Genomic DNA, 13,611 nt, shown 5'->3' with positions numbered 1-13,611 from the left:
GGACTTGGATCTCACACAGATACCAGTGTGTAGACACCACCTACATGAACATGAAGACATGCCACACACACACACATACACACGCACGCACGCACGCACGCACTATCATACACACACATATACATATACACACACCAAAACCAAGAACCAAACACCTGCATTTGGACCTGTTATGACTGGTACCAGCTACAGGCTAGGTTATCTCAAGGATGCTGGGTTCCAGTACTAACACTGTAGGGATCCACACTTCTGGTTTCCAAGCCCTCCTTGGATCTTAAATCTCAACCCAAGTTTTAAAACTTCAATGATCTCTGAATTCAGTGCATTCCTCTAAGTGGGTGGAAAAGAAAACATCCCAAGAATGCTGACCAGCTTCCCTCCAGCTTCTGAAGAAGAGCAAGAAACTGTGCTTGGGCTACTTTAGGCAAGTTAATGGAGAACCGGTGCCTACCATCGCTGGGCTAGGATTGCTAAAGATAAGTTCTGGAAGGATAGCAGGCTGGTCCCTCATGTGGGAACACCGGAGACTCATCAATCAGCCATGAGTTAAGACTGTGCTCATGTGGTCCTGCTCATAAATAAACTGATGTGCCCAGGTGCCAATAGGCTCTCCCAGCTCTAAGTCAAGAGCAATCTGGGAATAGTAATGGTGTTCTGGGGATAAAACACTACAGACTGATAAATCATTGCTCAACATGAGGTGATAACAAAACCTCTCTCTTTAGAACCTTGGCGGCTCAGAGTCCCCGGCCGCCAGCTGCCTTCCTCTCTCTACAGCAGCACCCTGGTAGGAAGAGAGCAACATGGTGCCTTGACGGACACAGTCACTTGATCTGTTCTCTCAAAGTTCATTATTATTTTTTGTTTCTCAAATCAGAAGACCTGATTGGGATGCTTGAATCTGAGCAACCATGCTAGTGTACAGAAAAATGAAATGAACACTTGACATATACATATACACACACACCACTCTACACACACACACACACACACACACACACACACACACAGCATACATATGTATATACCACCCTCTCCTACACAGCACACATATAAATGCACTACACACACCGCACAGCACACCACACACACAGCACACACAGATATACACCACCCTCCCCCACATAGCACACACATATATGCACACCACATACCACACACACATACAGCACAGCGCAACACACCCAACACATATACATAATATACATATACAACACCCTCCCACACACAGCACACACATATATGCACCCTTCACAGACCACCCTCACACACAGCACAGCACACATATAGCACACACACACACACACACACACACACACACACACACACACACATGACCCTCCACACACAGCCCCAGGCTCTCCTATACTAAATACCTCTGTTGTCACCTCTGTTCATTATCATTTACATGATTGAGATAAATGCCTTCTCTCACATACTATGGGACCTTAGGGGACCCATTTGGACATTTTAATTAATTCCATAGATCAGATGCTCTGACTGAACTTCTTAGTCGTGACTTTGCCTCTTGGTGGCATCAAGGAGAGCAGAACCCTTGACCTAATTAAATGGATTCCACATCCAGGTCTACACTGACAGACAGCATGAGCCTCTGAGCAGCTCACTGGCACCAGATGGACCGATTACTTCTCCTCATTATTATTACCAAAAAGACCTCATCTGTAGCAGCCTGTTCTCCAGGCTGAAGGAGTCTGGTCCATTCTCATAGATGCTGCAGGCAGCAGCAGGAGGAGCCCAGGGCTTATGCAGAGCCTGTAACTCTCCTTGGCTTGGCCCGAGCTCCACCTTCCTCCAGGTCTTCAGATGTCCTGGTTGTGCTAGCTACTGATGATGCCTCTCCTTACCAGACTTTACAGTTTGCCTGTGAAACACACTGGTTGTATTTGAAATACACCTGTACCGTATGCCTCACTATTCATGCTTGCAGTAGAAACACAATACCAAGGATAGACTATAAATATCAATTTATAGTCATCTTTTAGTGACAGTCTGCATGGGCCACACCTACCTTTTATAACAGTAGGAGGGCATGCCCAGATCCCTGGGCATGTTGGCCACTCAATTTCAGTCCACCCGACATGCCCTAGGTCCCAGTGAGAGACACTGTCTCAAAGATAAGGTGGCTGGCATATGAGGATTTACATCTGAGACTGTCTTCTAATATCCACCTGTGTGTGTGTTCCCTCCACATGTACACATTTTACCTGTGTTCCTGAGATAACACAGGGGTGGATTCACCTACTTATTTTCCTATAATCTGTCTCCCTCCCATTCGAATGTAAGGGCATGAAAGTAAGAATTTCTGTCTGCCTTTCCTTTTCTTTCTCATATATGTGTGTATATATATATATACACACATACATACATGTATATATATACATACACAAAAACATATATACATTCTATATATGTGAACATATATACATACATATATATACATTTTATATATGTGAACATATATACATATACATATATATTCTATATATGTGAACATATATACATACACATATAGAATATATGTGTGAATATATATACATACACGTATATTCTATATATGTGAACATATATACATACACATATATACATTCTATATATGTGAACATATATACATGCACATATATATTCTATATATGTGAACATATATACATATATATACATTCTATATATGTGAACATATACACATACACATATATACATTCTATATATGTGAACATATATACATACATATATATGCATGCACATATACACATATACACATATAAACATATATATATATATATATATGTATGTATGTATATTTCATTCTGTTAGGATCCCTCAAACAGAAGGCAGGCACCAAACAACTAATTCTTGAATATATGAACAATATAGCAACATGGCATTTTTTAAATTTGTAGAGACAAGGTCTTGTCATTTAGCTCAGACCAGCCTCAAATCTGAAATCCTCCTGCCTCTGCTTCTCAATGACAGGCGTGTAGAGTATCACTGTAACTGCCTCACTGTTATGAAAATTACCTGTTGGCTTCTGTTTCTCACAACACTGAACACTTGAGTTGGAATCTCTACCCGAACACCAAACAACACATTGGAGAGAGTTCGATCAAGGTGTGTTTGAAGAAATGAGTGAAAAGAGATGAAATTTGAAAAGTGTCACTAGCCTTTTGCTTTGTGTACAATTAAGCATGTGTCTGTACAAAGGTGTGCACGCCACAGCCCTTGCTGGAGAAAAAAAAAAAAGGCCACAGTGTGGTGAAAAGACTAGTTTAGACACAGGATGGGTTCAGTCTGATCAGGAACCAAGCACTGAAAACAGGGAGAGAAAGAATTCAATTCTGATGTTGAAGGAGAAGATGAGGCAGGCAGAAGAGGGGAGGGTTCAGCAGGGTTTTGATGGATGCATAGGAGATTGGCATGGAGACTTGGGGAGTAGAAAAAGACCCACTTTGGCTGATGATTGCTCAAATACCACAGAGACACGAACCCCCCTTCACTCTGGGTGCTCAGTAAGTAGGAGTAAAACCAGTAGCTCTATTACTATTGCTCTAAGAGAACTCAGTGTTTGGCAACCAAATCACACAGGTATTTGCTTACCTGCCCTTTAAGCAGGAGCCACTTCATAACACTGTCCCTGAGTCCTTCCGCTCTGGTCATAGCAAGAAACCAAAACAAAGCCTGCAGGTGCAGCCAGCTAGAAATGGGGAGACTGCCATCCACACAGGGGAGCCAAGGACCAATCTAGAAAGCTTTAGAGCTTTCCTGTATCAGAATGAGATCGGAGAGGTGCACATGTAAGAATACTCTGCTAGAGCAGGTAAGCCTCAGCTCAAAGCCAGAAAGCAAAAAATGGGCCAGCGTGATGGTACCCTGGAGCCTGGCCAAGAGACTGAATTTAATAACACAAGCTAGCAGTCCTCACTTCTGATACCCATGATTCACAGTGGGTGGATGAGAATCTTTGTTCGCTGAGTCCCTTGTCTTTCAAAGATGCTAAAGACGCTCCTTCTTGTTCACCCCCTTGGCTGCCTGCCGGGTGGCATAGACAGCCAGTGGCAGACAGCATCCACACACCATATACCCTTGTATCGCTGCGCCAACTGCGCATGTGCTTGTCACTCACACACACACACACACACACCCCTTGCTACAATCCCCATATTCTGTAGTCCCCATATTATCACCATATTATCATAAGACGGCTGGCTGGCCTATCTATCCCTCTCTTGGGCTTCTATGGTCATTTTAATACTTGGTGAGTCACACCGCAGGGCCATGACTCCCACCCGGGGCAGCCCCTAGCACCTCTCTCTGACACAGCCTCTGGGCGAGGATCCCATCCTGCTAAACCTCTCAGTTCTTTCCTTTCTTCATTTCACTCACCGTCCCTGTCTGCTGGCTCTCTGCTCCTCTCCTCTGAGAAACTTGGAAAATGAAACAGTGGTGGCATACCAATTTTGATGTGACAATGTAATCATGCAAGGCCTTGAAACACCATGGAGTCCCTCCAAGGACGCTGGGAACTCCCACAGTGCTTTGCTGTCTCTAGACCCATTTAGTCTCAGCTTGGATCTCCGGGCCTGTTGGGAAGGTTCCCCAGTTGTACCTGAAGACTCATGGGACTAGTGTAGGCTGTTAATACTAATTCAGCCTTCCTTAGGGAGGTTTATACAGTGGTCCCCTTCCCTCCTCCCTTTCCTCTTCCCACCTTCCTTTTCTTCTTTCCTGTGCCAGTGACACAGTAGGCACCGAGTATACATTTGATAAGTGACTGAATGCACTGAGGTAAACAGCTTTCTGGGTAAGTGCTCCCTGAAGGCTCATGCATTAGAGGCTTGGTTCTTAGCATATGGTACTTTTAGGAGATGGCAGACCACTGAGGTAGCACCTGTTGTGAGGTTTCCTGGTCAGTTGAGCTACACCTTTGAAGGTGTTAATATCCCATCCTTTCCTCTCCCTTTCTCTGTCCAGTCCCAACCACAGGGTGCATGGTTTTACCAAGTGTTGTGGCTATCATGTGATTCTTTGTTGCAAGCCCAAAAGCTACAGGGTTGATAAGTCACAGTCTGAAACAAATAAACAAAATCCATGAAGCAAAATTAACCTTCTCTTTTCCATATGCTGATTTATCTCTGGTGTTTGTTACAGCAACAGAATGCTACCACAGTTCCAGTGGGCTTTCTCCAGAAAACAGAAGGTAAATCTTAACACCAAACTGTCTACAACTGTCCGTAGCCATCTCTACGTTTCATATGGGTGACAGAAAGAAGGTGCAGTTGTGATTTTAGGCAAAGCTATCACAACCCCTAACTTTGTCCACACAGATCTAGGTGAGCTGACTTGAGAGGGCAACTTACTCATGGCTTCTTCCATACCTCTGGTACCAGTGTTTCCTCTCTGGCTGCAGTGATTGCAACATTTTGCATGTTTTATTGAGTTGGCCCACACCTTATCAATGCTCAGTGCTTCACTGTAAACCATCCAAAAATAGACAGGCACGCTAATTCTGGTATTAGAACCCGGGAATGCATCCCATTTTGCTTTTAGAATCCAGTTGGGCCCACAACCAAATCAAACAGGATTTCCACCCAACTGCTAAAAGGTTTCAGGGAAATTGCTTCACGGCTAGCATGCTGTGGTGGTGCTTCTCAATGTTTTTATCCTTCCTTCAAGAGAAAGGCAGGCAGCTGCGGTGTGTGCTAGGCTCCAATGCTGCAGAAGGAAGATGAAGTTGGCATGGTGGAGACAGCCTAGCTTCATGCATACACACAAACACGCACTCATATTCATTGTCCTTACCAACATAGCCTGGGGTCCCGCAGGCCGTGGACATCACGTCTCCTTTGCCCTCCATTTTCGACAAGCCAAAGTCACTGATCATTATTTTGGACTCCTCATCTTGGCTGTAGTACAAGAGATTTTCTGGCTAGAAAACAAAAGAAAACAAAAAACAGAAACAACTTATAGATTGTAAAGCAAGCCTGGACTGTAGGCCTATCATCCCAGCTACTTGGGTGAGCATGTCTCTCCAAATAAAAAATAAAAAGAGGTGTGGGAATGCAGCCCAGTGGTAGAGGGATTGCTTAACATGCAAGAAGCCCTGAACTTGATACCTGGGATTGAATGTAAGCAACAAACAAAACCAAAAAAAAAAAAAAAAACCAAACAACAACAATAACAACAGAACCCAAACAACTGAATAGCAGGTACATTTAAAGCTGTCTTACTAATGGAAGTTACATCAAATCTCACAAGTAAGAACAACCTTGATCTTTAGACATAGACGATGTCTGTATCGATAGATGTCAATTAAAATGGCAGGACTTAAGAAACATGCTGGGGTGGGGGCTGCAGAGCATTTGCAGAGTCTTCAATGTTATTCTTTTCCTTGACTAGTATTTTGTCTCCTTAAAAGATCAATTTTGAGGGAACCTAAGAAGGTTTTAGCTCTCAGACTGCCATTGGTTTTTGGCTAGGGGAACAGGATTCCCAAGAGATAAAACCACATTGTCAGGTTCTCGTGGGTTCCTCTGTGTGTGTGTGTGTGTGTGTGTTTGGTTGTTTTTAGATCAGACCCTTGCAGGTTACTTTGCTGTGATGCAAGGCTCTCTCCTGGCTCTCAGCAGCATCCTACCATGTCCTGCAGACCTGGAAGATGTGGTGCACATAGCACACTGCTAAGATCACCAGCCCTTCCATGTTTCCAACCCTTCCAGGGGAAGGAGGGGCACACTGGGAACAAAAGCAGCAGCACTTTCTAGTCACGCACACTTAAAGACCCGTCTTCTTGTGCCAAGCACAGGCCGAAGTCTTCTTGTTACTCCTCGGCACCGTACGGGGGGAGCTGAGACAGTGGCTCCACACTCCTGCCTCAGCCTCCTGCGATTACAGGGCTGTACCTCTGTGCCCAGCTCAACTCCACTGCGGTTTTATGATATCAGTGACATACGGGAGGGACTTCTTTCAAGCAGATAATCAAACATTGTTTGCAGAGTTTTATACAAAACTGGGGGTTGTCATTGGACCTGGCAAGGACTGGGGTGGGTCTTGTGGATACCACGATACACCTGGTCTCTGTTCTACAAGGCTAAGCAACTCAACATGGAATATGTCCGCTAATATCCAACCACCAGGACAGTTCTAATGATTTATGGACCGAATAAGTGCTTGTGGCTCTTGTCTACAACCAACCGTAAGGGAATGAAAGCAGAAAGAAGGCCAGGGGGTGGAAGCTCCTTTTCCCAGCCCATTGCCAGACTGGTTACTCTCCCAGCCAAAGATAAAGCCATAGTCTTTCTTGTCAGGCTCCTGGGGCAAATCTTTGGTTGCTAAATATTGACTTTGGGGAATTCTTACAGGTAGAGTGATTAGACATGTTTAGAAAGTGTTTCTTGACCTTGTTGTGTATCACTGTTACCTGTTCATCCTCGAAGGTATTAAATGGAAGAGATACATTATAGGGTAGATCTGAAATGGGGTGGAGATAAATCTTTGTGTGTGTGTGTGTGTGTGTGTGTGTGTGTGTGGTGTGGTATGGTGTGTGTGGTGGTGTGTGGTACGGTTTGTGTGGTGGTATGTGTGTGGTGGTGTGTGGTGTGTGGTATGGTGTGTGTGTGTGTGGTGTGATATGGTGTGTGCGTGTGGTATGTATGTGTATGTGGTGTGTGTGTGGTATGGTGTGGTGTGTGGTGTGGTGGTGGTGATGTGTGTGTGTGGTGTATGTGTGGAGTGTATGTGTGTGATGTGATGGTGGTGGTGGTGTGTGTGTGTGGTATACATGTAGTGTGGTGTGCGTGTGTGTGTGTGATGGTGGTGGTGGTGTGTGTATATGTGTGTGTGTGGTATACATGTAGTGTGGTGTGTGTGTGTGTGATGTGATGGTGGTGGGGGTCATGGTGGTGGTGGTGGTGGTGGTGTGTGTGTGATGGAGGAGGTGGTGGTGGTGGTGGTGTGTGTGTGTGTGTGTGTGTGTGTGTGTGATGTGATGGTGGATGGTGGTGGGGGTCGTGGTGGGGGTCGTGGTGGTGGTGGTGGTGGTGGTGGTGGTGTGTGTGTGTGTGTAATGGTGGTGGTGGTGGTGGGGTGGTGTGTGTGTGTATGTTGGGGGATTCTGGCATGCAGTCTTTGCTATAAAGAAATTATAAGAACTGGCCAAGACTCTGTCCTTGGCCAGGCTCCTCTGAGCCCTCTTGAGAACAAAGCCTTGACCTTGGCCTCTCAAATCCCTCTTGCTCTCACCAGGCCCGCCAAGCACAGTCTTAGCATGGATTGAGTAAACCCACTTTAGAGCAGTGGTTCTCAGCCTGTGGGCTGCGACCCTTTGACCCTTTTGGGTGTCAAATGACCTTTTTACAGCGGTTGCATATCAGATATCCAGCATATCAGATAGTTGCATTACGATTTATAACAGTAGCAACATTCCAGGTATAAAGTAACAACAAAAGTAATTTTGTGGTGGTGGTGGTGGTGGGTCACCACAGCATGAGGGACTAAGGGGTCACAGCATTAGGAAGGTTGAGAACCACTGTTTTAAAGGGAATCCTTACCCCTGAAAAATAATCAAAGCACTCTTTACAGTGTTTCAGATGCTGTTAAACTAACAATTATTTAAATATTTAAATTTTTAAAAAATTTACTTAATATGTGAGTGCTCTGCAGAGCAGAAGAGGGTATCAGATCATTTTATAGATTGTTGTGAGCTACCATGTGGTTGCTGGGAATTGAACTCAGGACCTCTGGAAGAGCAGCCAGTGCTCTTAACTGCTGAGCCATCTCTCCAGCCCCCATTCACCCTGTTTGGCTCAGAGATGATTTTTGTCCATGTACAAGTCTTTGACCTGCCTTTAGTGGGAAATCTGTTAGATCATTTTATTTATTTATTTTTAAACCAGTATTTTGCATTTGTTTGTTTGTTTGTTGTGTGTTTATTGGCACCGTGGCTCAAATGCAGGGCCTTGTACGTCTGGGTAAGGGTTCCACTGCTGTGTTATATCTGATACTGTCTCAGGCCTCAGTCAGGTTAGGCTGTTTTAGCAAAGCTCCTAACATCTCTTAATGATTTTCCTTTGAAAAATCATTTTATTTTGTGTCTGTGTCTGTGTGCTGAGGTGTTGGGATGTGTGGAGGTCAGAGGTCAATGTCACTTTTTTTTTGACAGGGTCTTTCCACTGAATGTGGAGGCTGCCAATTGGGTTTGGCTGGCTGGATACGGAGTCCAGGGGCCCTCGTCTCTGACTCCCCAGGTCTGGGATTCCAGGTGTGCACTGTTGTCCCCGACTTTCTTATGTGGGTGCTGGTGACCAGCTCAGTACTTCACGCATTTTGGACTGAGTCACCTCCTTCCTAGGAATCCTGTAGGCGCTGCGTTCTCCCCAGTCCTACCCTTGATCCTCCACTCTAAGTGCCCACTTGTTCTTGCGTTCAGAGTTACAGCTGGGCTCCATCTCTCTCCCCTGTGCGGCAGGCTCAAACAAAGGCTTCTTTCTTGCTGTGACAAATGTCAAAACATTGTTTTTTCTTTAACAGCACCCAAAGGAGGAAAATATTTTCAATCACCCAAAATAGTTACACAAGGAGTTACCGAAGTCGGTAGTCATTGTGACAATTTTGTGGATGAAGAATGAGATTTGAAGAAAATCAAAATAATGCTGAAGGGCCTTTGAAAGTAAAATGAAATCGACCAGTCTGTTGTGGAGACAGGAATAATGTTAGAAAACGAGGGAGGGGTTCCTCTTATTGTAAAATCATGGGGTTTAGGATTTATCTGTTGATGAATAGCAAGACTCAGTCACAGATGCAAAGAGAGGATTTCATTTCACCACCACTGGCTTTCAATCCTCCTTGTTCAGAACTTCTGCAGCTGGAGAGACGAACACATGACTAATGCTACTGAACAAAGCTCAGCTCTGGCAAGAGAGTGCCAAGTACATGCCCTACCACACACACACACACACCCCATCACACACACACACACACACACAAACACAGACACCACACACACACACACACCATCATACACACACAAACACAGATACACCACCACACACACACACAAACACACACCCCATCACACACACACACACACAAACACAGACACCACACACACACACACACACAAACACACCCCTATCTCACACACAAAAACACACCCCTATCACACACAAACACACACCACACACACACACACACAAACACACACACACACACACACACCCTTATCACAGACCCCACCATACAGAAAAACGTATACTCTATCTCTCTCTCAAACACACACCCCTATCACATACACACACAAACACACACTCTTATCAAACACACACCACCACAGACAGACCCCATCATACACATCAACAAACATAACCTCCCTCTCTCTCTCTCTCTCTCTCTCTCTCTCTCTCTCTCTCTCTCTCTCTCTCTCTCTCTCTCCTCTCTCTCACATAGACACGCATACACGCATGTGTGTGTGTGCATGCGTGCACACACACACCCCTCACACACACCTCCCTCCACAGGAAGTTCATTCAGCAAGATGCTTTTCTGAATGATTATCTCAGAAGAAGGTTAAAGCAATTAAATATTCGCTGTTTCAATCAATCTTTTGAGATGACTCAAGATTCAGCAACAGCTGCAAGGCTTTTCCTGGCCAGTGGGAGTAGAGAGGCAGGACCGAGAGTGGCCGAAGGGTCACCTAAAGGATGTCTGGATGAAAAGCCACCAGGAGTGGTGTGAAGACTGTGTCATAAAGAGCATCTCACCACGCCCCATCACTGTTCTCCCTATCAGAGGGGCCTTGAATTAGACTGTCAAGCTCCTTCATAATAATTTATACAATAATCCTCAAAAAGATCTCACCACATCCCTGGGAAAGTTACTACTGCATGTAACAACTTAATGAATCCAGCTTTCTCAACAGGGGGCCAGTTTTGCTCCTCAGTGAACAGCATTCAGCAAAGCCTAGAGACATTTTTGGTTACTATGACTCCAGGAAGGTGCTGGAAATCTATCAAGTAGTAGTCAGGGACACTGCTAGAGATCCTACAGAGTCCAAGACTGATGCCCACACGGAGTCCTCCCTCTCTAAATGTCAGCAGGGAGGAGCTAAGGAACCCATCCAAGTCTGATGCGGGAGTGGTAGACTTCCTGTCTCACTCCTGCCTTTGAACAGAACAGAATACTCAGTTGTCTCTAGCAGTTTCCCAGGCCCATGAGACATACGAGCATCTGTCTGGAAGGAGAAGTAGACATGTTTGCTCATGGGCTGGGATAGCATTGCAGACCGTGCTTCTGTTCTCAGAAGACTGTCAGGCTGTCTGCTGCTGTAGCTTAGACTGGGTGGCTTTCATGTTCTTAGGAGTTGATGAAAATTTAATACCATATGGAGGAAACTCCTTGGAGCCTCTGAAAGGGATGATACAAAAATCCTAACACAACCACTATGTTCTGCCACAAGGATACGCCCAGTTGTCAAGATCACCATGCCCCATCTCTCTGCAATGGATATACTTCTGGAAGGCCCAATTAACTCCATCTTCCCAATGCTAAGGGCAGTATGGTTGAGATGCAGTCCTTGTGTTTACATTTTGAGTGGGCGCATATACGCTAGGGAGTGGATGTCTGCCTCATTCATGCAGTGGGCTGTGGAGGCTAGAACTGTAAGATTAGAGCATGGAGTCACATTGTAGCCTGGGCTCAACAGTGATGTCCTCCTTGTCTTTCCAGTCTTTTTATGTGATCACTATTGAGACCTGAGGGGGGGAATAGGACACTATAAGGTGGACATAAGATCCAAACTCTTCAGTGCTAAAAGATGAAGGATCGCCTCACCCCACAAAAAAAATATGATTACTTATGGTCTCCTCACACAGGATTCCGAGGCCAGAGATTGGGCGTTGTGGAGCCTGCTCAGGCTATAAAGTGAAATTCTACCTTAAAAAAGCAACTGGGCAAAACCAACTGGAAGGAAGGGAAGAAAATGGAGAGTGGGTGAGAGAAGGGGAAGAGAGGAGGGAAGAGGAGAGAAGAGGAGGGAAGAGGAGGGTAGAGGAGAGAAGAGGAGGGTAGAGGAGAGAAGAGGAGAGGGAAGTGGGAGGGAGGAGAGGGGGAGAAAGGAGCCTTCAGGACACCAGCTGTACCTGTAATCTCCTTTAACCTAGTGTACAGCAAACCTGCTTTCTCTATTCTACCCTGTCCCCTCTTTCATTGGCTGGTGTATTTAAAAGAGGCTGGAGGTGGGACCTGGCTCTGAAGAGCACCACTGGGGGTGTCCTAGGTAGGAAAGGGTTTATATCATCTCACAACCTCCAAGTCACAGACTATCCCTGAGGGAAGTCAGGGAAGGAACTCCGAGCAGAAACCTGGAGGAGGGGCTTGACTCAGAAGCTGTGGAGGACTGCCTCTTACTAGCTTGATCTCCAAGGTTCACTCTGCTTTCCTTTTTTTGATTTTAAATACAATCCAGAGGCGGCACCGCCTACAGTGGATTTGACTCTCAATCACTAATCATTGATCACAGATGCCCCATAGTCTTGCCTACAGGACAATCTTTTGGAGGCCTTCTCTTAATCGATGTTCCCTCTTTCCCAATGACTCTAACTTAGGTCAAATTGACAAAAACAAAACCAATCAGCCAAGGGAGTGAAGGTCTCCATGGTTTTTCTTCCAGCTACAGAATGTTCTTTGAAAGCTCTTGAATTAATACAGGACCTCCTCTCTGTGTACCCATGGGCTGCCTGATGGTTACAGAAGCTTGCAAGCTATGGCCAATGATATTGATCCTCAGGCTCTTTTACGCTACTTCTGGGCCTCAAGGCCCTGATGCCCTCAAACTGCACAACTGCCCTTTCCACCTGCCTCTTCTCAAAACCGCATTCTTTCACCACAGCCAGCCTTCTCCAGCAGGTGCACTGTGGGCTGTGAAATGGCTGGGTGGTGTTGCTGAGCAATGGCCTCACCTTGAGGTCCCGGTGGACGATGCCCATTCTGTGGAGATAGTACACAGCGTCCAGGACCTGGCGGATGAGGGTGCTGGCATCTTTCTCTGTGTAAAACCCCTTTTCCACTATCCGATCAAAGAGTTCTCCACCAGACACACTGTGAAACAAATAAGTAAGATGTTAGAAATGTGAAGGGCCGCTGAAGGATGCAGGTAAAATCATTTCCAAGAGTTCTCAGTAGGGTAAAAGAAAACACTTTATTTTTAAAAGCAATTTTAAAACATGAACCTAATTCTGAATTTAGAACTTGCTCAACCTCTTCTCTAGAAGAAATCCCTAGAAGAGGCCCCATGTCACAATAGTAAAAATGTCTGGAATAAAAGAAGACAAACAAGCAAACAACAAACAAAACCCCAAGCTTTGTGGCGTAGCAGTTCTTAAGAAATCTTTCCTGAAGTTGGCCTCTATTTTCTATTGCATCATGACAGCATAAGGTCAAAATGGCCTCCCTGGCTAAGCATCAACCAGTATAAGCATATGATGTTGGAATGTGATATCTTTGTGTGTATGTGAAAGGGGTGTGTGTCTTACATGACAAGACAGCATTGGGAGCCAAGTACTGGTCTCTTAGCAAGGATGGGGTTGGGTTCTTGATCAATTTTAG

The 13,611-nt window shown here is 45.2% G+C and overlaps 1 protein-coding gene across 3 annotated transcripts in view; it reads right to left on the bottom strand.

Moving 5' to 3' along the window:
- The window catches only part of Camk1d (calcium/calmodulin dependent protein kinase ID), a 398,518-nt gene that overhangs the window by 45,909 nt on the left and 338,998 nt on the right, over positions 1–13,611 (bottom strand). For all 3 annotated transcript variants that reach the window (XM_052156575.1, XM_052156574.1, XM_052156573.1), the window contains exons 4-5: positions 12,966–13,104; positions 5,815–5,941 (exon numbers count right to left, since the gene is read on the bottom strand). In XM_052156575.1, coding sequence (XP_052012535.1) covers positions 5,815–5,941; positions 12,966–13,104 — 266 coding nt within the window. The remainder of the gene's footprint in view (positions 1–5,814; positions 5,942–12,965; positions 13,105–13,611) is intronic.

The sequence above is a fragment of the Apodemus sylvaticus genome, chromosome 14 (assembly GCF_947179515.1).
Source record: "Apodemus sylvaticus chromosome 14, mApoSyl1.1, whole genome shotgun sequence".
Lineage (NCBI taxonomy): Eukaryota > Metazoa > Chordata > Mammalia > Rodentia > Muridae > Apodemus > Apodemus sylvaticus.
The sequence above is the reverse complement of the archived record's forward strand: the minus strand, read 5'-3'. Positions and strand labels throughout refer to the sequence as shown.